The 23,974-nt window shown below is 41.9% G+C and overlaps 1 protein-coding gene across 18 annotated transcripts in view; it reads left to right on the top strand.

The window, feature by feature from the left end:
* Positions 1-23,974, top strand: part of pcbp3 (poly(rC) binding protein 3) — a 46,088-nt gene that overhangs the window by 12,543 nt on the left and 9,571 nt on the right. For 12 of the 18 annotated variants that reach the window (XM_081713409.1, XM_081713405.1, XM_081713399.1 and 9 more), the window contains 9 exons: positions 1,009-1,086; positions 1,238-1,347; positions 1,809-1,953; positions 20,756-20,925; positions 21,417-21,440; positions 21,577-21,609; positions 22,295-22,411; positions 22,863-22,994; positions 23,312-23,440. In XM_081713409.1, the coding sequence (XP_081569535.1) occupies positions 20,851-20,925; positions 21,417-21,440; positions 21,577-21,609; positions 22,295-22,411; positions 22,863-22,994; positions 23,312-23,440 (510 nt within the window). In that variant the 5' untranslated portion in view covers positions 1,009-1,086; positions 1,238-1,347; positions 1,809-1,953; positions 20,756-20,850. Of the gene's footprint in view, positions 1-1,008; positions 1,087-1,237; positions 1,348-1,808; positions 1,954-8,842; positions 8,903-10,248; positions 10,355-16,047; positions 16,155-20,755; positions 20,926-21,416; positions 21,441-21,576; positions 21,610-22,294; positions 22,412-22,862; positions 22,995-23,311; positions 23,441-23,974 lie in introns of those variants that run through there. The other 6 variants (XM_035522368.2, XM_081713400.1, XM_027005702.3 and 3 more) reach the window with 6 other exon arrangements.

Genomic DNA, 23,974 nt, shown 5'->3' with positions numbered 1-23,974 from the left:
ATACAATGTGACATGATTGTAAATGTTATGATTTCTCATCAACATGCAACCTCAGTAATTTAGATATTCTTCTTGAAAGCATGCACTATAAGTCCTCTCATTAGAGAGGAGAAATGATAAAGACGACAATCTGAACGCTAACTACAGAAAGTAAGACGCCTCTGGTGATTTGAATGCTAACTATGGAACGTCTCCAGCTAGGGCTGCATGCACCAGCCCCTGTGCCCAGATAAAGCTGAGAAAGATAACGCTGATTCCACTGATAAAGGCAACCTTGTATTTCACTCTTTTTCTTTCCTTAAAATTCCAGTTACTTTCAAATTTCTCATTGTTAATGTAGCGCGCGGAGACGAGTTACGGAACACAGAACATTTTTATTAATACACACCACAATCGCGACATAGCTCACAGGCGAGCAGGGTCAAACGCCGACAACATTTGCAAGCAACTACGATACTCATATACACGCATACTAACGATACACAACGAGTAGCAGCTGTGAAACACAGGGGGGTGTGGCCATACGGACGGACGGACGGACGGAGAGAGAGAGAGAGAGAGAGAGAGAGAGAGAGAGAGAGAGAGAGAGAGAGAGAGAGAGAGAGAGAGAGAGAGAGAGAGAGAGAGAGAGAGAGAGAGAGACGTTTTGGAGGAGGGGGCATACCTTGACAGAAAACTTACCTCTTCTGGATTAACACAAAAAAATCATTAATGGTACATCATTAGACCTGAATTCAGATAACTATACACATATCCTCAACATTATTCAACAAGACACCTGTCATCTTCCTTCATAGCTTAAGGCTGCCCAGTTAACAATTAATATCACCACATTTCACCAGGACCTTTCTAGGCTGTCTGTGTTTTTTTATTTAACTTGTTTTATTCAGGAAAGGTCATATTTGCTAGGCCGTGTGTGTGTGTGTGTGTGTGTGTGTGTGTGTGTGTGTGTGTTATTTATATATTTAGTGTGAAGTGTACTTACATTATTCATTTTCCTGTTTACAGAATTGTCTACTCAATATAAGAAGAAGAAAAAACTTTAATTACATCCATAAACCCCTTTAAAAGAATATCAAGGCTTAGGTAATATTGGCATGCTACTGATCTTGAATACAGTACTTAAAAAGTGCATTAATCTAAATGTGTTGATAGATTGTGGTCTCTCTCTCTCTCTCTCTCTCTCTCTCTCTCTCTCTCTCTCTCTCTCTCTCTCTCTCTACCACAACCCTCCCAGGTGGAATTGTGCTGGACAGAACAAATTCCCCCAGTCTTCTGGAAGTGTGACAGCACTTGGTCACATGACCTGGAAGAAAAAACTCAAGAGACCTTTTGGATCCCTCTCTGGTCAGAGACCCTCTGCACCTGTCCATCTATTTGTATCATGAGTGTAGAGGAATGCCTGCTGGCTTGTCGTACGCAATACCTAGAACCACACCAAATCCACCTCTCATTTTATTTTTTTATATGATTAGGCTTATATGCAAGTGGTTCTTTTGTTTTGTTTTGGGGGTTTTTTAATGATGCATTCACTAATTAATTAGAGGCATGAGCCTTTTCAAATGTTAGCACTTTATTTTTGTGGATCTTTTCCTAATGAGGTGAGTCAGCTAAGCATGTGATAAGTAAATCAGTACCCATATGGCTGCTGTGTGTTCACCCATGCTGCTGGGGGTGGTGAGCCTTTTGGCTGCTGTAAGGCCATGTCATAGCCAGTGTGCAGCGTATGGCAGCCTGGCCTGGCCTGGCTAAACGCCAGGATGGCACTGTTGTAATGCTTTTCCTGGGTTGTGCGCTTGCATCTACAGAATGGGCTGGATATCAAGCTGGAAAGAAGTGGGAAGGCTGATGCACTGATCCGCAAGGCAACACAGCTGCACTCTCTCTCCTCCTCACCTAGTCTGCCTGACCTCACCATTTATGCCCTGAGAGCTGCAAGCCTGCACGACTCCAGTGAGTGCGCACTCCCACCTGTACCACCTCTCCCTCTGTGAGTGCCTGTCCCCACCCATACTGCCTCTCCCTCTGTGAGTGCCTGACCCCACCCACACCACTCTCTCTGTCCAAAAGGCTGCGTTACGCCCTGTCTAGCTGGCTCCCTCCTACACGTGCCGGGTCTCTGGTCCACTTCTGAATGCTTGACTGTTTTTCAGTCCAGTGCTTCTCACCTCCTACCCTGGAGCCCTCCAAACCTAAGTGATTCATTGCAGAGTCAGTTATTAATTGTTTTGTTGCTGATGTTCTTTGGATTGAACTGTACAGCACTATGTGACTAAAAGTAAAGAACACTAGAATTGCCTGAAATGAGGATACCAGCTTTAACTTAATGCCCAATGACTTAACACTAATCTCTTATCGTGCTCCTAATTTAATAGGAAGATAGCTGTGGTGGTGACAGCAGGAACTCACACTGAAGGATATTCTGGTGGTTTTTGTTGTGTTCTGAGCATTTGTGCTATGTGCTCTCCAGTCACTGTGGTCAGCTGGGGCTTTCCTTTCTGAAAATCTAATGTAAGAAATTAAACCACATCACATAGAGATGTCTAGCACCAACTCAGCAGTGCTGCCTCAACAAAAGTGAGATCAATTTTGTGACTCACACCATGGAAACATTAGTAATGATTAATGCTTTTGGGAGCATGGATATAGGTAGTTCCAGAGGTTTTCTTGCACCCCTTCCACTCCGCACTGCTGCATGACATTGCTTTCCCATGGCTGGGCAGTGTCTCTGGTACATCTCAGAGGGAGCTTTTGTCCTTTGTCATCACAAGTGCTTTCATTGCAGTGGCAGCTCTGGCCGAAGGGTGAGTGGCATGTGAGCTGCAGGACGGGTGTTAAAAATAACCTGCATGGAGCCATGGCTGCTGCATGTAAACACTGGGCCACACACTGAAGTTCAGGTGATGATTGTGATGTGGGGAGGGGGGAGGGTTACTGAGTGAAAGGGAAATGTTGAATCCTGTAACCTGTGAGCACCTTACAGAGGACCTCTCCTCTCTTCTCACAGCTGCACAGGTAGAAAGCAGAGAGGTTAGTGAACATAAAAAAGAGAAGAAAGAAAAGCACAGTTTAGCCCATGAATAGCTGTAATAGACACATGACCAGATATTTTCAGCTGCTACTGAAAACTATAGCCTAGTGTTATTTTTGTTTCAGGACTAAATGAAATGTCTTGCATTATGCATCTTAAATAAGATGCTACTTAATTGTACTATTTGGCATACGTGACATAATAGATTTACAGATGCATGATGAGTGGGTGCAAGGAAAATGTATTCCTACTGATAGAGCAAAGATTCACTGGGACAAATGTGAAAATTCCAGCTTGATGAAGGCCAGACCATCTGTGGCAGAGATGCTAGAGATTATTGTCATCTGCATCCCCATGCCACCATGATCAATTCATCTGTGGTCGTAGTCACCCTTTTTGTCAAAGTCACTGCTTCATATGGGGCAGAGGTGATTCATGAAGAGCTGTCAGAAGCATGGAGATCTACAAGTCTGCTGTGTTCAAATAGGCCTGAAATGTTTGTCAGTTTTTTAGTATTCATGTATGCATAGTGCACAGGCAAAAGCACACGTACCATGGGGACCCTTCCTGTTATTTTGCCATCTGGCTGCTGTATTTGGAGCATATATGTTTACACACAAATGCACTGTTCATAGATGCACTGTGTGTACAGTATCATGCCATACACACACCTCATTATGAATAATTTGTGCTTATACTCATTGTATTGTAAATTGTATTATGAAAATAGGCCTAGGCTTGGGGACTAGGTTATTACATAGCCATTTAACCCACTGTTATCAATCATTTTCATATATATTTTTCCACACCTAGTACAAAAAAGACCAGATTGAATTGAAGAGAGCAATAGTTTGAATATAGATGAGCAGTCACTGAGAATAAGAAATTCCTGAGCCAATGAAACCCCTACACACACTCCAGCCCTGCCTGAGTGGGTATGCCCTGTCGAGACATGTGTATGCACAATCAAAATTGTACACCTGCTGCGCCACACACTGACTTCCCCACCCTGTGTGGAGGGACATAGCTGATGTGCTCGTTGTGGTCTTCTCATCCCCAGGGCACAATGCTGCGAGCAGAAGCATTTCCAGTGGGTTTTATTATGCTGAAAACACTGCCATCTATTTGCACCAAAAGCTGTCATTTTCTGGCTTTGCCATGGTTAATTTTAATGCAGGTTTGGCACTCTGGAACTGAACGGGCCCTATCATGGAGGCATGAGAAAGGGCCTCAGGCATGTAGCTACTGCACTCACTCTCAGATGTATCCTGGTGTGTGTTTCAGACACTCCGCATGTTATAAAGAAATGGCTTTCCCCAGTTCTAGGACATGAGCAAGGGCTGGGAGACTCTGGATCAGAACACTGGTAGACACTCAATCTGTGCTGAGTATAATACTCTGTGTTTAGCAGTGGAGGCTCCTCTGCTGTACCATGATTTCACGATCAGGTATCGACCTGATATGCTTTCTTATACTACTCATGATTCACTTTGATGCTGACTGAGTCTGATTGCCAGGCAGTTAAACATGTGAGTGTGCTTTACAAACTGTTGGTTTTTTAGTTGCCTGATCTCTATTGCTATATTCCTTTGTTTCAGTCTTTCACAAGTTGTAAGATATCTCCAGTATTAGTATTAGTGCTAGCTGAAGGTGTGAGGCCTTGACTAAAGGAATTAGCTGCTGTGCAGTTTGTGCTCAGTTCTGCTTGACTGACACTTCTGGTCCACATCAAGTATGGCCTGGAACAGCCTCTTGAGGCCCAGGAGAAAGGGGCTGGGCTCGGGGTCCAAGAGCCTCACTCCAGGTCAACTGCAAAAGTGAGTTGCTGTGACAACCTCCTCCTCAGTTACTTCTTCTTCCTTTGTTTCTGTGACAACAGGATTCACAGGGAGAGCATAAAACATAAGCATGCATACACCCTCATACACATGCCCACACACACACACACACACACACACACACACACACACACACACACACACACACACACACACACACACAATTTCTACTCCTCTGCCACTACTTCCTTGGTCTCAGGGTTAGGCTGCTGCTGGACACCCTGCCCCGTCACAACGACCGAGGGTTATGGCCGCATGCTAACGGGGGAGAAGGAATCGGGGCTGTGGGCAACAGACTCCAAAGGTCTTCCTGAATGATGGGCTCTGCTTGAAGAATGATGCCTCATTCCTCTGGAGAAGAACACCTCCCTCTGACCTCAGTTTAAAAAAAAAAACCTCAAAACAGTGCTTTGTTCTGTTCTGTGCCACCAACGGGTGTACAGGCTTACTGCTTTATGATGGTGTCATCAAATGTTATGTTTATTTTGGCTCTCACTTTGAGAACATTTCCCCGTTAATCTTTTATATATAATGTGACCGATTTTTACTGCATGCACACTCTTTCCAGGCTTGAATATGCGCAGGGGGCAGTTCCTTAAATACATTCTGTTAGTATTACATTTTGTTTTAATTTTTGACTTTCAGAAATTGGGAGATGAAAATTCCTAGAAATTTCAGATGTTTGGGAGCAGGAACGTAATCTAAACAACAGACTTGTTTTGAAGATGTTTTTGTCTTACCATCGACAATTAGCAGCCTTTAGAATTTCACCCCCTACTATTTTATTGTCGCTGTGTGACAGCCAAATCTTTGCCTCTGATCTTCAGTTGAAATCTCTTTCCTAGTAATTGCCATTTAAGACATCCCTCATGCACTTACTATCTTAAACCTTTTTAATGGCACCCCTTTGTGTGTCAGACCAAAAAATTATTCAATGAGAGCATCATTCTAATCTCTCTTGTATTGTGTCTCTAAGTAGTGCAGTCTGAATCTCTGACAGTCGTTTTGTGGTTGTGGTGTGTTGATGGGCTCTTTGCAGGACATTAACAGCCAAATACAAAGCAGTGGTGCTCACAGCCGGGAAAGTGAAACAGTGGCACAACTGTGACTTTCCTGATGTGACACCCTTTCTTTTCCTGCTGTGACGTTGACTGCGTTTTCAAACAATTGGCTGATGGCCTCATTCAGAATAACACCACTAACCACTGAGATGCAGTCATTGCTCACTGGTGTAACAAATGTTTTAGGCTGAGTACAGGGCTCACTAATGTACAGCTCTCATGGTACCACCTTGCCTGCACTGCAACTACTCTTTAAAGCCAGAAAGGCTGTCGCCTGAGGGGCTCTGTCCTGTTTAGATTGGAACAGATGATGGTGACTACACCTCAAGCACCAAAAGAAACTGGATAAAAAAGAAACTGGAATCAAACCCCACTTGCATCTAGCTGGGTCAAAGAACTTACAACTAGACACTATCTCTGACAGATCATCTCTAAACACCAAAGTGTGTTCTGCACGTTATAAATTCATAGCCTGAAATTGAGGCCATCTTGCACTCTTGCAGATATAAAGATGTCATTTTCAGCTTTGCACATCATGATTCGGGGGTGCAAGGGTGTGGGGATCATTACATCAAAGCAATGTTTGCTCAGCAAGACTTTGCAATGGATGCACCACATAAGAAGCTTGTGAAGATTATGGTCTTTGTAAGGAATGTTTTGAAATGCAAAACATAAAAAACATTTTAAAAAATATCCTGCACAATGTGGGATTGCTCTGGTTTTGATTATTTTTTCTTTTTCACCAGTCCAGATGTATTCTGAGGTCTATTTTCTTTACGTAATACCAATTAAGATGCCTAATCACCTGATTCAGTTTGTAAGAGATTGTTAATAAGTAGTTGATGAGTGGAATCAAGTGTATTAGCAGGGGGGCACTGGACAAACATGCAGCACAGTGGTCTCCAAGGAGCAGGCCTCACAACCACTGATACAGCCACTTTTACTTAGCATGAAATGTGAAGTTTTTCTGTGATATAGTGGATGATTTTTATTGAAATGTATTAAATGGTGCTGCTGACAAATGACTTTAAGTTGCTCAGTAGTCAGAGGTGCATTTTATGCACAGAGGTGCACAGTGACCGGGGCCATTTGACCAGTGCTACTCCATCGCATTCGCATGTCCTCCCAGATCAATTTCAGACTTTAATCACAGTCTCCCATATGGCAGTGCAGGCGTTAATAAATATAGAGCTGGAACCTTGTCCAGCTCTATATTTATTAACGCCTAAAGTGATTAAAATCAGAAATGTATCCAGCGTCTCTAGCAGAAAGCTGCAGAGTCACAAGCAGGTTCCTGGGCGTGTTGACTGTATATTTTGTGTCATGCCGATTCTAATCTTCAAGGATGGGGAATAGAATTATATTCTCTCTGGAGACCCCTGCAAAAGTTATGATATGGAACGGTTGGAGCTGAGAGCAAAGAGAAAAGGAAGAGAGGGATAAAACATGGCAGAAGGCTATGCACTGGGCCATGCCTTGGAGTTCAGCCTTTCATGTGCTTGGCTAGCGAAAACCGTGAAGGGGCAAGTGTTAAACATCAAGGAATAACCCAGAGAGCTGCAGCATGGAGATACGGGTAGGGGGGTGACTCACCTCCTGGTTGTAATGTCCTTGTCTATGCATGCACACATGGTCCTTTATGCAGAAAAGGGATGTGACAGGAACATAGCATTCTGGGATAGCACTGTACAGGTGAACTTCTATAACTATTCTATTCACTCTGGATTTTTTTCCCAGGATGTTGTATAGATCTAATCATGAAAACACATGTTCTTCAATGTGTTTTTGTGCACTTTGTGTACATGTGAATTAGTATTGCATCTGACAGTTCCACTTCAAATTCAATGGTTATTGGTTTTAGCTGCAAGGCCCTTCCATTGAAAGCACTGACTGTGGCTGAGTGGATTGTCCGGTGAAATTTCCCATTAACGAGTTATGGTTGGGGTAGGCCAAGACAGGGCTCGTAAAAGCTTACATCCAGGGCCAAAAGGCAAGGCCATTGAGTCCCAGAGAATCTTCTACTTGTAACCCATTTACATCCACTTACTCCCTCCAGCCAAGCCTTGCATCCTCTGTCTCTTGAAGCTCTCAGACAGTGAGACTGACTTTGGTGTGCAAGGAGGGGGCTAGAGAGTGGGCCTATCACTGGCCTCATGACTGAAAGACATTGTAAAGTGTCCTTTCCTGGTCTAAAGAGCCACTGCTCTCATGAAACTGAATGATAAAGGAGATTTGGTGTCAGAACTTGGCATTCTAGGTCAAAGGCCAACGTGAAAAAAACAATTGTAATCCCCTGTGTTGGTGTGTTTGTGTGTGTGTGTGTGTGTGTGTGTGTGTGATTTCAAACACTCCATTTCTATTTGGTGATGCATGGATTTTTCACTCATCTCACCCAGCAGTCTGAAGTGCTGAGCCAGAGGAGTCATGGCCTGCATCCAATAATGAACTGCCTGATTACAGCCTTCAGGCCTGCAGCTCAATTAAAACCAGTGTTGCCGACTGAGCTGAACAGATCGATCTTGGAAGTGCAGCATAGCAACACTGCCAATCACAGAACTAAGTTGAAGGAAAAATACATTATTGAATAAGTGTTACATGTGTGAGCTACATCATAAGAAAGGTCTGTGTGTGTGTACAGTTCTTAAAATCCTCCACACATGCAAATCTCCTGCCTTGAGGCTCTGGACTGTTTGATCATACTGATTGCTCTCTCCTTCACGCTCATCTAGGCCGATTAGCTGCTTCAATTGATGAGTGGACGATGAAGCAATGAAGCCATTGCTTTGACCCAAGTGCCTAGTAATACGGTATGCCTTGCCCCCCTCCCACCATGTTGGTGGGGTGCCTTGTGACCTTGCCAGGGGCAATAGTGTAGTTTACTTATAGGGCCGGGAACTCTCTCTGATTCCTCATTGTGCCTGTTCTCTTCCACCTCTGGTCTTAACTCAACTGCCGGAACTTCCCCTTGTCTGGTAAGAGCAACAGACTAAGTGACTAAATGATAACGCTGATATTGATGATGGTAATCTTTATTTATGTTTCACTTCACATATACTTTTTAACTTTTAGGGTGCTTCAGATGCAGCTGTGAGAGTATGTGCGTCCAGTTTAACACTCAGAGGTGTCGTGTAGTGTTACTCGTAGTGATTTTCAGCAGCACCACAGGCAATTGCAGCGCTTTTCTGGACCTTTGCCTCTCTGTTACTATGCTCTGTAGTTGTATAATATGGGACAGAACTGGATCCATCCCAGGTAGGCAGTGGAAGAAATTCCTAGCAAGTCAGGTTTCGGTAAAATTGAATCTAATTGTGTCCTTAACCCAGGCCTATAGAATGTGCTCTGGAACATATGTTTTTACTCTGAAACATATTGCTCCTTGCTTTCATTTCATTTCCGTGAGCCGAAAAGCTCACGTGGAGTGCGCTGGTGCGGCGCATCATTTGTGATGGCGTCTGAAGGGCAGAGCATTGGCACTGCCGCCCACAGACTGTGTGGATTTTAGGAGAGATGTGAGATGGCGCTGGTGGGCATGATTCTGTCTATGCCAGAATTTTATGTTCCATGAGTTCTTTTCCAGAAAGGTTTCCTTCCTCACTGAACCTCACTGTATGGCCATCATTTCCTTGATTTTTGATCTATTTTTGTAAAGACAATGCAATTCTAGCAACTAAGCCTCAGGGATGATTAAATCCCATTTGCAGTCCAACTGAAGTGGGTTACTTTGCAAGGTTTATAATCCCATGCATCTGGGGCACTGCCCGCAATCCCACATGCTGCCAGATTAAAACAGGGGATCAGTGCTGATGCTGATCTAAGCCTGATTTGTTGTTTTTATTTCATTACTCATGGCAAAGGGCTTTCTCCTGGAAAATGCAGATAGGTTGGTAAGGGCTGGCTGGAAGCATATGATGGTCTAAATGTTTCAATAAACAAATGATTCGATTGCAATTGCACATGACTGAAGTGACGGAGGGTGACATGGCAGACTGCGGGAACATCTGTAGTGAGGTGGACAAAACTACACAAGAGTGTCGCCCAGGAAGGGTCCAGATGACTGTAGCCTTGGGTGCCAACCTGCCCACCACAAATACCCCTGGGGCTGTTCGCTGAGCAGACTTAAACATCTCACTTCTCCTACAGAAAATGTAAAAAATCCAAATTGATGACAAAAGCACCAGCAACTGATTCTCCCACTGCAGTGGAATTTGGATTTAGGGATTTTTAGTGCGTTGATTCTCAAAGGTCACGTGTCCAGTACCTTGCCCACATGACCTCTTATGGTGGCCAATCAAATGCCAGCATTCTGTAAGGGCAGAGAGAGAGAAAGGGGACTGCAGAAATCCTTCCCTCCTACATTATTAAAAATAATTTCAATCTTTACCAAACATCCAAAGTGGTGACCATCTGTTGGAAGCGGCACAAAGGTAAAAACATTATGAAAACATACTTTGCATGTTGCTTAAAAAGCCATTTGTGCCCTTAAGGCTGAATTTTGGTAAACAGTGGTCAAAACGAACAATGTCTTCTATGGCAGGTTCAAAGCTCTAAAGAACCTGATGGTGTTTTGTTATAAAGAGATGAGCAGATTGGATCCTCCCATTGCCTGTTTATCTTTGTTAGCATCCAAGTTTGGATTTCTGCATGGTTTTAACCAAAGTTATAGTTATTAACCAATGGACAAAATTCTATGTGAAATTGTGCTGTATTTACAGAAAGTGTAACTCTAATTATGGTACTGGGTAACTAAATGAATCCAAGTAGCCATTCAATGGCAAAGATGTCAGTATGACAAGACTGCGCTATTTTAGATGATTATAGCTACTGACACATTATCTGACTTTCATAATGGTTCAGAACATTTAGAGAAGCACCCTCCCTCTTGTAAAAGCCTCTACAAGCTATGGGGTCCTCCCCAGCATCATTACTTCAATTACAATCATGGCTTTATGGTCTGTCATAGTGAATTAGACAGGGATTTATCCCCACACAAAATGTCCGGTACTCCTGCTAATGTCTAGAGGTGTATTTACGCATTGTCTGAACATGACAAGCAGACTTTCATTTATAACATTCTGACAGTGATTATTGAAAACAAGGTATATTAAAAAACAAGGTATATTAAAAGGATTGATATAGGTTTGGTTGCAACATTAGTGTAGCCATATTAGTATGTTCCAGGTCAGAAAAATATCTGATTTACATCCACCATATTTAAAGAAAAGAAACCAGTTCGTACTGTCATGTCTGACAGTACTGGGGCAGCGGTGATTGTGATTTGGCTGGTGAGAGTTATGTGGAGATCGAAGGTCTGGCTTTAGATGTCTTTATTGTCTTTGTTGCAACCCACCCTTCAAGATGGAAGCCACCAATATCAGAGCTAAGAATAAATGGCAACGCTTCTTTTTTTGTGTTTGGTTACATGCCTGCAGAAGATGGTGCCCCGATGTTGTTTTTTGGCAAAGCAGTTGTAATGAGTTTGTAGGGGCTATGCTGTGCATGAGATAGTTGCACTACAACAAAGACCAGCATAACAATAGTTGCGAGTTTCAGTCCCCAATCATGCCACCATGGCCATAGTCCGTCTGCAACATCTCTGTTACATTCAGCCTTTTGCCATCGCTGCTCACGGTGGTTGGTAAGCTGGGGGAGTGGTCAGTGGAGAGGATGCTCTGTGCTGGTTCTCCAGACTCTGCCCAGTGCAAGGTGACAGGGACTGTGATTATAATTTGGGCTGAGATCCAGCCAAAGGCAACTGATCGGAGCTGACAGTTGTAGAAGCGGCTGCTTTAGACAAGGAGCACTGGCGGGGGGAGGTGAGGTATGCCCCCGCAGACACATGCCCTGCAACAAATCTGTCCGATTGGAGTGGACCACACCCCCTCCTCCTTCAAAACACCCAGCCTTCCAGGTCTTGGCCATGGTGCATTCACACAGGACATTTCTCACATGTCAAGCATGCACACGAGAACACATGCATGATGCAGCATAACGTAAGAACAGGGGCTTAATATACTGTTTTATTTTAAACAAGCAGAGAAAGGATTTCTGACGTGCAGCAAGAGTTGGTTAGCATTTTACAAACTGAACGTACTTTTCTTAATTTATACATGGGCGACTAACCTTGAGTAGCTCAATTTTCATTGGAGAGAAAAAAGTTGCCTGGGATTTTTCAGGCCTGTTCCTTAGTGACAGTACCTGAAGGAGGAGAAGGGATGCTTAGAAAACTAAGAGGCTGTCAGGTCCTGACAGCACTTTAGATGGTGCTGAATATTTACATATCCCCAATAAAATGAAGCCAGAGGGTTCTGCTGTCCATGTTTTCTTTGCACTAATCAGACTGTTCCAGCAGCCTGCTCCTCAGTATTCAGCGCGAAACTGCTCACAGCGTTCATGTTTAGCACTAGGGGACACAACATTTGGATGCTCATAGACATTAAGTTATGGAAATGTTAAAATAATCAGCTTTTAGTCTGCATTCTGGTTAGGATACAGTTTTGACATCCTGGTGACAGCACCTCCTGGATATGTTGCTTTGCCAAGCTCATCAGCACTTGGAGGGCATGTTCAAAAAGTGATTTTATCCTGGAAAATCAAACAGATGTGTAATGGGCTGGGAAACACTGTAGGCAAATCTCACTTTCACAGTGAAACACTGCCAGATCTGCTCAGGATCGAGTCTAATTACAGATATTATCTGCTCTAAAATATTGAAGCACCCTTCTTTTTTCACTGTAGATGATACTTATGTGCATTTATAATTACTAAATACTTGTCACTCACCTTTAGATTTTCTTTTAATTGATGTCATGGTTTAAAAAGCTTAAACCGTCAAGGTAAACTTAAATCATATGTAAATTGATTCTGTATATAGACTAATATGCCTAATTTATTTAGGATCTGATTGTTTATGTGCTCATAGTCTGAAATGATCATAGGATTAGAAGAGGAATGGATTGTCCCTTTATTGTCATTTTAATAGTGCACTTGCCCCGTAAGAGAAAGAAGGAGTAACTTTGGGGGTTTATTTTGGGAAGATGACTTACTTCAATTACTAAGCACTGATGTGCATGCAAATGCATTGTGGGCTAAGTTCTTTTGTCATAGCAGTGCTGAAGAAGTCCTTATGTTGAATACCATGGATCACCATTGTGTTTTAACAGTATTTTGCCAGGGTGAAACGATTGACTGTATCCCTTTAACTAGTTCAATAACCATAAATCATTTCACTTCATTTACATTGTCACAGACTAGTTTTTTATATAAATATACACATTTGAATATACACTGTTAATACACACTGTTAAGCAAGTACATTGGGGTTTTTTTTTACTCCTTTAATACATTTTTAGTGTCTGTTTGATGAGTTTGGCATACAATTGCATGCTGCTATAAAGCTGCACTGTCTCTGTTGCCCTCTAAAGAGTGAAGGTGGCAATGCCCTGTGGCATTGTCTTACTCTGATGGCCTGTTCATATTTGACTGTAATGGCTAGTGGTCTAAGTCTGAGAGGACTGGGAGAAGCCAGACGACAGTAGATCCACACGGATTACATTTCACTATTGTCCTTCTCATTGTTTTTTTTTTTTGCTGGAAAACTGGAAATGTTCCAGTGGATACCTAACCATGTGTTCTCACAAATATTAGAATGAGATTTGATCATATTGTTGAAAACTGAGATTTCAAGACAAGTCAACCTCTTTCCAGTTTAAGAAATTATGCAGCATGCCTTTAAAATGAACTTTTGTTGGCACATTTTGTAAATCTTACTGCATTTAAACAACAAAAAAATAGACAAATAATTTTGCAACATGCAGATGTAATGTGTATAATTGCAACAGAGATTTGAGCAGTGACCAGAAGTGCATTGTTTTCAGAATTCTCTACTTTTTCTGTAATGATTCTAATTATTTGTTCATATCAGGGCCATATTAAGGCATTCTGGGGCCCTGGACTAACTCAGTCTTGAGACTCATACCATACCCAGTCATCACACTATGAAAGAGGAATGTTATAGGGGATGTACATCAAAATAAAACTACCTTATAGTCACACCAATGCAAATGCATTATTGTAACAGTACAGTAAAGTCAGCCACAAAGCCACATAAACCACAAAAACAACCTACAGACATATTTTTTGCATGAAGTCTAAAAGTCTATCATTTTAAGTTAAAGATGCAACTGCCAACAGAAGGTTTTAATCACCACAATTAGGGCCAAAGATTTGCAGGTTGTTGTAGCCAACTGTAAGGCCCACGACTATAGGATAATACAAAACAAACAAAAAAAAGTGGATACTTGCTTCATTTGAGGTTGTTGGCATGAAATGTCAGATTCACCAGTGAGATCATACACTATACAGACATTATACTATAGTTTACAAAAACAATCAAACAAGCAAACAAGCAAACAACAACAAAACAATAGACATTCCCAGTAGAAGGGGAATAAACCAGCCACTTTCTCCAATTTCTCCGTGAACAAAGTTTTGCTTAAACATAATTTCTGGCGTTTGTATACTCTAACACTGTAAAGGGTAAATCTTTATTTTGACATAGAATAGTTTCAAAGCCTTCAGCTTGTCCAGTATGAACTTAGCTCTATAACAGGTTCCCAACATGTAACTGTTAAAAATGTTACCTGGGTAATGGTATCTTCTGCGATGTGGGTTCTAGATAGGTGGCCTAAAAAGAGTGAAGGAGAGAATGTTCATATTCACAGTTTTTTTAAAATAAATAATATATAAATAAAGATCACAAACAGTTTATTATTTTTAAGAAAAATATTATATCACACTCATTTTTTTATTATTTTCAACTAATGATATAGAGCATGGCTTAAGGTACAAATGATTTTCTTGCAATGTCTAGTTTGATGCCCGAGCTTAAATACTAGCAAATTAAGTACATTATTTCCATCCTTTCATCATTAAGTAATTGCCGAGAGCAGCATCCATGACACCATGAAAGATGACCAAGACACTTATGAAAGATGAACTTGTTCTACCCTGCTGTAAAACATGTAATGAGGATGATATTAGCAGCTGAAAGGCTGCAGTAAGACACCATTTTCAGAGGCTGATAGTGCATTCTGAATGTACAGGAGTCCACTGTGTTCCACATCCTGGAGGTGACAGATGGACTCTCCACTGGGTAAGGTCAGACAGAGACCCGTATGCATGCACATGGCACATGGCCATGCCAGCCATGTGGGATGTATGACATGCTCATGGAGCTTCCTGTCTCTGTGACCGTCAAACACTGCTTCCAGCCCCCTGCCTTTCTTTAAATGCCTTCAATTGTGACATGCTCTGCAGTAACTGTTCTGATTTCTGGAACGGCCTGCTGCACTATATTTACCATTAGTCCCTGTGTTCCCCTGTGTTCTACAGCATTACCACCAGACGAGTGCAGGCAGCTAGCTGAGTCATGCATCACTGGCCTAGACACAAAGTGTTATTGGTGTGTCCTAAATTTTTGCAAAGTGCATGGTTAGTGCCAGTGACAAATTAAACTCCATGCAGCGTTAGTCAAATGAAGCAGGCCTTCCCAAGCATCAGGATGCATAAGAGCAGGTGATAGATGAGGAAGCTGCACACTATTGTACAGTGTGTGCAGTGTGTGTGAAATCATGTCTTCCCGCTAGCTAAGAGGTGACTGAACATCATTGTTTGTTTTGAAGATGAATATTTAAAGATGTAAGTGATATAATAGTAGTCTTTTCATCAAGCAATTAAAATCTTATGGGCATCAAGAGGTAATGAACTGCCTTCTGTGAACTAATCCTCAGTTGTGCCAACCCCCCCCCCCCGCCCCCATTTTAACATTTCTTCTGCTCTGCTGTTTTTTCCTTCCTTTCCAAATATTCCCTTCCACTCTGCTGGTTTTGTTTGTCTGCAGGTTTCCGCTGCAGCACAGAGAATGAAAGAAATGGGCTTGTTTGTGTGTGGAGGGGAGGTGAAGGCGTGTTGCCCCGGGCTGTAATTTGCCCTGAAATCTTGTATGAGCCACAGCATCTCCAATAAACAGTGTCACTTCATGTTTGGCACAGCCCCCTGATGAACTGACAGGACTAGTGATGTGTTTAATACAATAAATCATAGCTCCCGATCTGTGCAGGCGTCTCTGCCAGCACTCCTCCAGCTCAAGCCTGGGACAGGAGCCCCAGCCTGGGAGGAGCTGACAGCCCACACCCCTACCCCCAACACCATCAAAACCACCATCAGGTGGGGCAGCTTCTCTTCATCCTTTTATCTCCCTCTCTGTCTGTCACGCTTTCTGTTTGCCTGTCACTCAAAATCTCCACCCTGCTTGCTCCTTTCATTATATAGAAAATGGGACATATGCAGTCTTTCACCAAATTTACATTTTTCCTGCCATATACTGAGTGAAATTATTTTTCAGCTCAGAATGTGAGAATATTAGTCAATTCCTTCCTGCCCATGGACACCTGAGCGTGGACCAGTGTTATCTACTCCATCTCAGATAAAGCTTTGCCTGGAGCTCCAGGAGACTACAAAGATTGCAGGAAACATACAGAATCATGACTACTTTTTCATATTTCTCTGCACCAGCTTTTAATACAATGACTATTGCAGTTAGCCTAAGAGTGTGCAGTTTTGACATTAAACTCATTAATCAGGCTCAGTTGAGTGAGCTGGTGTCTCTGCTGAAGTCTCTGCTCTTCCTCCTACTACTGCTGCGATACTACTGCTGCATCACGGCTGCAGAAAGATACCCCTGTTACATGCACAAGGGTTTACTGCCTAGCTTACTTTCTGTTCCATATGTTATTGAAGGGTGTGAAATATTATATAGCCACTAGATCATCAGCAGTTTAGTAGCATGCTCATAAAGACAGCATCCTTGATAGGGTCAATATTTTTAAGAAGTTGGTAAACATTTTTCAGACAGAATACAATGCTTTTCAATTGCAAAACTTTCAAATGCTATGCTCCTCTCACACTCCTCATTTTGTCTTGCTTTTAGATAAATTAGAAAAACAGCCTGTTTGAAGGAAACATTTTGATTTGTGTTTTCATTTCGTGATGGGTTATTCCGCGTTATTCTGTCGTGATTCTTTAGCAGGAAGAGGGCGTTTCTGCTGATGTTTTTTGTTTGCAGATTGAGATGGTAGCCTAGGGTTAGGTCTGGATGGGAATTAGAAGGCGATGCTCCTCCCTTTTACAAGGTCTAATCCCAGTAAACAGTTTCTTCCCTGGGGATTAAATTTCAGTCAGCATATTAGAAGGATATAGAAATGACTAGGAGAATAGAAGCAGGAAAATTAGCTCTTGGAGTTTAGCATGAGCACAGGATTATGCTAGGCCAGGATTAGTCTTTAGGCACTTGGTGTGAGTGGGCAACAAACCACATAGTGCTGAGAAGTTGGGACGGCTCACCCTCTTATCATATCTTTATCGAATGTTTCTTGATTATTTTCACTAAAGTGTAATTACAACATATACTGTAAACAATCCAAATTCAATATACATGTATTCATAACCTAATATAATGAATTTCAAATGATTTATCATATGAAATAATTGATGTTGATGTGCTTATTAAATGAAAAAAAGGGAGCAAGAAATAAGAAAGCAGCGTTTTTGGGTGCCCTGTTTGACCGAGCATAAAGCGTGATTAATTCAATAGCTAGCACAGAGCAAGGGGCCAGGAGCTCTTTCCATGACAGCCTGACCCACTTTTGGCATCATACAATACACCACAAATACTGTTCTTAATAACCATCGGGAGTAGATCAGATTTACATGTAGTTCATATAAAAGGGGAACTAGAACAGTGAACACAAGTAAAGTGTATGTATATGGCTTCTGTGTTAATTTTGCCTATAATAAATTCTGATGCTCCAGAGTGCTTTTGTGCTGTCTCTTGCCGAGGTGGAGGAGAGCGCACGTGGCTTTAATTCAGTGCCAATTCAGAAATGCTGCTTTTGGGTTTGTGTGGTCTACTTCTGTAATCAGAAAGCACCAGTGCAAAACTCTGACAGCCTCCAAATTGTAAACATGCATTTATTTATTAATTTATTTACTTACATGTTTGTTAGTTTTTTGATAGCCCATTAGTGCTACTACAAATTTAACATTTTCAATACAGAACCTGGAAATTATGTTGATTCAGCTTTGAGTATGAAACCTTTTGACCTTTCATTAATTAGATTATAATGCCATAACTGTTAGTGCAAACAGATTTTCATTAAATTGGCAGAAATGTAACAGGTACACTGTGTGCTCTCCCTAAACCAAATATTGTAGCATCCATTAATTATGTTGCAATACTAGTGTTGCACCTCTGAAATTTGTGTTTAAGGCTGTGCAATTATCATATTGATTTTATGCAAAACTAAACTGCTTTATTTATTAGTGTATGCATGCTATTTATATTGATTAGCTTTATTGCAATGCTAAATGTGTAAAAATGTATGTTACCAGAAGGAAAAGAAGAAGGATTTGTGGGGGGGGGGGGGTGTTACTGCAGCACTTGTTTTTCCTAACATTTTCAAAAGTCTGTCCGAGGAAACATGAATCAAAGCCCAGTCTTGATTATAACAACTAAATCACTGTCACGGCCCGAGTGCCACAGAGCGTTGAGCAGGACGCACAGACTCCCTTGACAATAACATTAATGATAACACACTCCTTAACACTAATACGAACAATGACCAACAATGAGGCCCATACTGACAGGGGTTTAAATAAACAGACATACACTCAACATTCATCCTGTGCACATGCGTGCCATCATGGAGGGCATGGCAACAAATGTAAATTCCCTTGCACACAGTAGGTCATACCACTGGGGGCAGGGGGGGGGGGAATTCCATGACAATCATACATTTAATTTATTTCATCTGGAGAACTTTTCCTTCCCCTCCTACACTGGAGTTTCTCTCTTGGAAACATCAAACCAAATAAACAGAACTTTAACATGAACATCCCAAAGATTCCCAGCCAAATCAAAGCTTTCAATAATGCTATGATAAACAGTATGTTCATTAAAAAGCTTAAAGCTTCAAAGATGAATAACTCACTGAGCTGGAGCCCTAAAAATCCTGTTTTATTTTTGTCTCATGACCTTCAGTGTAAAGTTCTGCCTTTTGGTGCCATCATGCCCAGTTATGTAACATGCATGCTGCATTACTCTGTAAGGAAGCCCAGCAGGTTCATACTGTGTTTGCTGCTGATGGTGTTTCACCAGGTCACTGGCGCCTTAAAGCTTAGGCCTGCTAGTGGAAGGAGTTATGGCTTTGGTGGGTTACTTTCTGTTCATTTGAGCCATGGCCTTGCTCCCTGTCATGGTCTAAGAGGATTTATTAAGGTTTCTCTTTTTTAACCCAGTCTAAGCTCCGCAGGGAAATTGGTGGACAGCTGGCTGAAGATTTCATATGTCACTCTCATTTTACCGCTCTCTCTGATTTCATTTGCACACATATACATATGCTCTAATGTCTTACTCACTTCTCTCTTTCTACTTTTCACTCTCTCTCTCTCTCTCTCTCGTGCTCTCTCTCTCTCTCTCTCTCTCTCTCTCTCTCTCTCTCTCTCTCTCTCTCTCTCTCTCTCCCACAAACAAACATAACCCATTTTCTTCTCATGTACCACCCTTTTATATAACGGATTTCATCACTCATACTGTCACACACTCTGTGACTCTGACCTTGAGTTTGTAAGTTTCTCTGAAAGTTCTAAATGGTTCACGCTCTCTGCTGGGTGACTGCTGATCTTCAGAAAGCAGAGAGAGACATAAGAGCAGAGAGACTGAAAAGAGTGTATGAGAGACAAAACATGTGAGAGAGAAAGTGTGTGAGAGAGAAATTATGTACGAGAGAGACTGTGTGAGAGAAAGAGTGTGCAAGAGAGTGATCCATGAACCTGAACTAAAAACTAAGAGAAGACTTGTGCTACCTCTCTCTCTGTTTCTGTGTCTCTCTGCAGTCTTCCTGTTTCTGTCTCTCTTTCTATGGTTTTGCTGTTCAGTAGGATGGTAATTTTAAGAGATGTGGCAAGCTGGTGTGAGTGTATCAATGTGTTTTCTGTTTCCCATGTGGACTCAGAAAACCTAGACTCACCCAAGTCCACTGTTATTCTTTATTACGTATGTTAAAGCAGTGTTTTTGGTTTTGTTTATACTGTCTTTTTTCTCCTGCTTGCTTATCTTGCATTCTGACCACTCTGTAGTTTAACACTTTTTTAGGATGTGTAATTGTTCATTTGACGGGGCTAGTAAGTTTTGGATCTGGGGAAATCAAGGACCAGTGAACAGTCTTTTGTGCATTGATATGGCCACTCCTTAGCCAGAGCATCCTAACTGTGAGTGTGGTCAGTGTGTGCACCCTGAGCCAAAGAATTAGATTTGAAGGTAATGACTTTACTGTCATAATCATTTTGGTTTAGTTGGGCAATAATGTGTGAAATGTAATTTATGGGATCCTAGATATTTTAAATATATTTTAATGAGTCACAGAAACAGTTGGCACTGATATTTCTGTTAATAAATTCTCCACCATATGGCCAAAGTCTGCTTTTGAGTGTTATATTAGACTGATGCCAAAAGTATTATAAATCCAAATAAAATATTGCATGACATTAAATTTATGAGAATTGTATTTATGAGAAGTGCTCCATCTTGTGTTCAGAGTATGCATATATAGTATCATGAATAAGGTCAGGCAGTTGACTCATTGCTACCTTCCTTTAAATAACCTTCATTCAAAAACAATAAGTGGAATTCACATTCTGTCAGGTCCATCAGTAAGGTGTGTGGTGTGTGTGTGTGTGTGTGTGTGTGTGTGTGTGTGAATATCTTTCAGGTGACTGGTTGGCTGCCATACCATCTCTCTCTTTCTGCTCTTGGGGTCTTCCTTTTCTCACGTGACCACACTCCTGCTTCTCCTCCAATCCCAGTATGGAACCCAGCAAAGTGCAGTCAGAAGGTGGGCTCAACGTCACCCTGACCATCCGCCTCCTCATGCATGGCAAGGTAAGTAGAGAAAGAGCCAGCAGGTTGAGAGAGGGAGAGTGTAATGGCAAGAGAGTGAGCCAGAGCAGAGATAGAGTAGGAGGGTAAGGGTGAAACATCTGATGAGCGCCTGTGCCACACTAAAGAGCCGGTGTGATTGGGCTTGTCCATGGAGCAGGTCTGCTCCTGCCAGGCCTCTGAATCATGCAGGAGAGGCGAACAGATAAGCAGCGGAGGGCAAGGCTTCCCTGCTTATATTAGTCCTAATCGGCATCCATTTTCTCATTACACAACAACATGCCTGATGTTTATCTGCTCTTGTCAACATAGTTAAAAAGTGTAAATATTGCAATATTGATATTGTACAGTTCACAATGGATAATAGTAGAGCTATATTGAGATTTTCCCTGTTTTCATTTGTTCCTCTAAAACATCCAGGAGGAGGTCACTGGATTTATTGTAGTAATGTTTGTTTTCATTCTTTCTCTTATCTTTTTCTTTTACTTCCACAGGAAGTTGGAAGTATCATTGGAAAGGTATGAATATATGCTTGCTTTTGCTTTTAGTTCATACCTTGTATTAAATTTAAAGTCTGAATTCTCCAGATTTTTCTGAGTGTTTCTATTCTAAAAATGTGTGATACTGTTTTTTGTTTTGTTTTGTTTTTTTCAGAAAGGGGAAACTGTGAAGAAGATGCGTGAAGAGGTCAGTTAATTTCCTTGCTTTCTCAGCCTCCCTCTCTCATCCTCTCTCTCTCTCTCTGTCTCATTGATGTGCATGTGCAGTTCTTGCTCCCTTGCCTTGTTATCCTCCAGCCATGACTGAGTTCATGTTGCAGGATTAAAGGTTCAGCCAGGAGGATTGGTGGTAACAACATGCAGCATTCTCTCACTAGGATTTCTAAAGTACTAAATCATGGCCTTCCTAAGTGGCTGACATGAAAAAACAACAGTGGCATCCACTATATGGTATTTTAAAACTTGTATATACAGTGAGTGGGATCCAAACCTATTTTTTGTGTTCACAAAGGATTACTATATTTGGAGCAGTGGTAGTTCTAGTGGTCATGGTACTGAGTAGTAATCAGATGATTGCCACTTCTAGCCCCACTAATGGCAAGTTATCACTGTTGGACCCCAGAGCAAGACCCTTAACCCTCAATTGCTTGAGTCATAATTGGATGAAGGTGTCAGCTAAATGCCATACATGTAATTGTACAAACCTACTAAAATCCTACCTTTAAAAACTAATTTGCATTATCCCACAAATTTGATCTAAAAACAAACCTCTGATGGAAGATTTCATCTAGAGTTATAAAGATTTAATCTAGAGTTTTCACTATTTTATCTACAGTTTTCAAGATGTAATCTCAGGTTTATGTGGTTTGCAGAGTGCTGCTCGTATCAACATCTCTGAAGGGAACTGTCCAGAGAGGATTGTCACAATTACAGGACCCACTGATGCCATTTTTAAGGCCTTTGCCATGATCGCCTACAAGTTTGAAGAGGTGAGTTTTATCTAGAGCTATTGGTCAAACTGGTCTTATATCTCTCTGTCTATTTAACACAGCTGGATTGCTCAGAAAAAAAGCAAAGCAACTCACAGAAACTGATGGGTTACACACCATTTTTGCTGAACAGAACTGAATTCGCAGTAGTTTATTAATGTGCTCAATGCCAGCCTCTCCTAGGGCTGCCAATCAGAGTGAAATGAAATGACTCACAGTAGTCAGAGCTGAACACAGCAGTCCTCTGGCAGGCTTAGCAGTAGTGGCTTACAAAGGCTTTCCAGCTGGAAAGAACTGCAAGACTGCACCCATTTAAATGCTGCAATGTGTAAGCCAGCCACACTCAGAGCCAATTCTGCTGGTGTGATGTTGGCAATATTCCTCCTTTTGCTGATTTAGGCCTTAATATTCATAGGTTTCATGCATTTTCTTTATTGCGATGCTTTTGCAGGATATAATCAATTCCATGAGCAACAGCCCGGCCACCAGCAAGCCCCCCGTCACCCTGCGCCTGGTGGTCCCAGCCAGCCAGTGTGGCTCTCTCATTGGGAAGGGGGGCTCCAAGATCAAGGAGATGAGAGAGGTGCCATGCCCTTCCCTAACACGGCACTGCACTCTCACACACATGACACTAAGTACCCCCTTACTGGGCATAAAGCCTGACTGCGTTCTGCAAGGCATGGCTCACCCTCTAAATAGTACACCACAGAACTCTGAAGCCACACAATTCACATTTCTTATTTCTAAGCCGACAGATCACAGTGGCCACGTATTCACAGATCCCACTACAGAAGACAATTATATACAAATTGATTTTTGTGACAAGATTCTGTGTGCATCTGTATGTGCATGCGACACTTGTTTTCTGTGCGTGTGAATGTGTGTGATGTCTCTTACTAGTCCACGGGAGCCCAGGTACAGGTTGCTGGGGACATGCTGCCCAATTCCACTGAGCGCGCCGTGACAATCTCAGGCACCCCGGACGCCATCATCCAGTGTGTCAAACAGATATGTGTGGTCATGCTGGAGGTACAGTGGGGTGGCTGGCCTGGTCAGACAAAGCCTCTGAGATAGCCAACATACCACCACATGTATAAACACAACCAGACACGCATAGCCTATGCGCTGCCTCTCCCTCTCTCGCCCTCCCCTTTCTCATCCGTCCATTTCTCGACTGGTCCCATAGGGCAGGGCAGTGGAGGTCAGTGGATCAGTGAGCTTTGACGGGACAGTATTGAATGTCTCTCATTCTCCACCCTAGTTCTGTCCTGAGGGTGCTCCATCATTCAATAAAGTGTCACAGCCCTTTTTGTACAAACTCTTTTGTTTTCTCTGTCAGGGGCCTCGTTCATCACATATTGTACTTGAGTTTAATACTTTTTTTAATTGTGGTTGGGATTTTGTTGTGTTTGTGTAAGTTTAAAGTGAATATATAAAATGAACAAGGAAGATGAATTAGAAACAGAGACATTGCAAGTAAAAATCTAATCTATTATTTCTATTCTGTGTTATACATTATATTACATTATATTATGGATGTTCTATTAGGTCTGTTCTATTCTA

The sequence above is a fragment of the Electrophorus electricus genome, chromosome 4 (genome assembly GCF_041902795.1).
Source record: "Electrophorus electricus isolate QZ-2024a chromosome 4, ASM4190279v1, whole genome shotgun sequence".
NCBI lineage: Eukaryota > Metazoa > Chordata > Actinopteri > Gymnotiformes > Gymnotidae > Electrophorus > Electrophorus electricus.
Note: the sequence above shows the minus strand (reverse complement) of the source record. Positions and strands in the feature narration are given on the sequence as shown.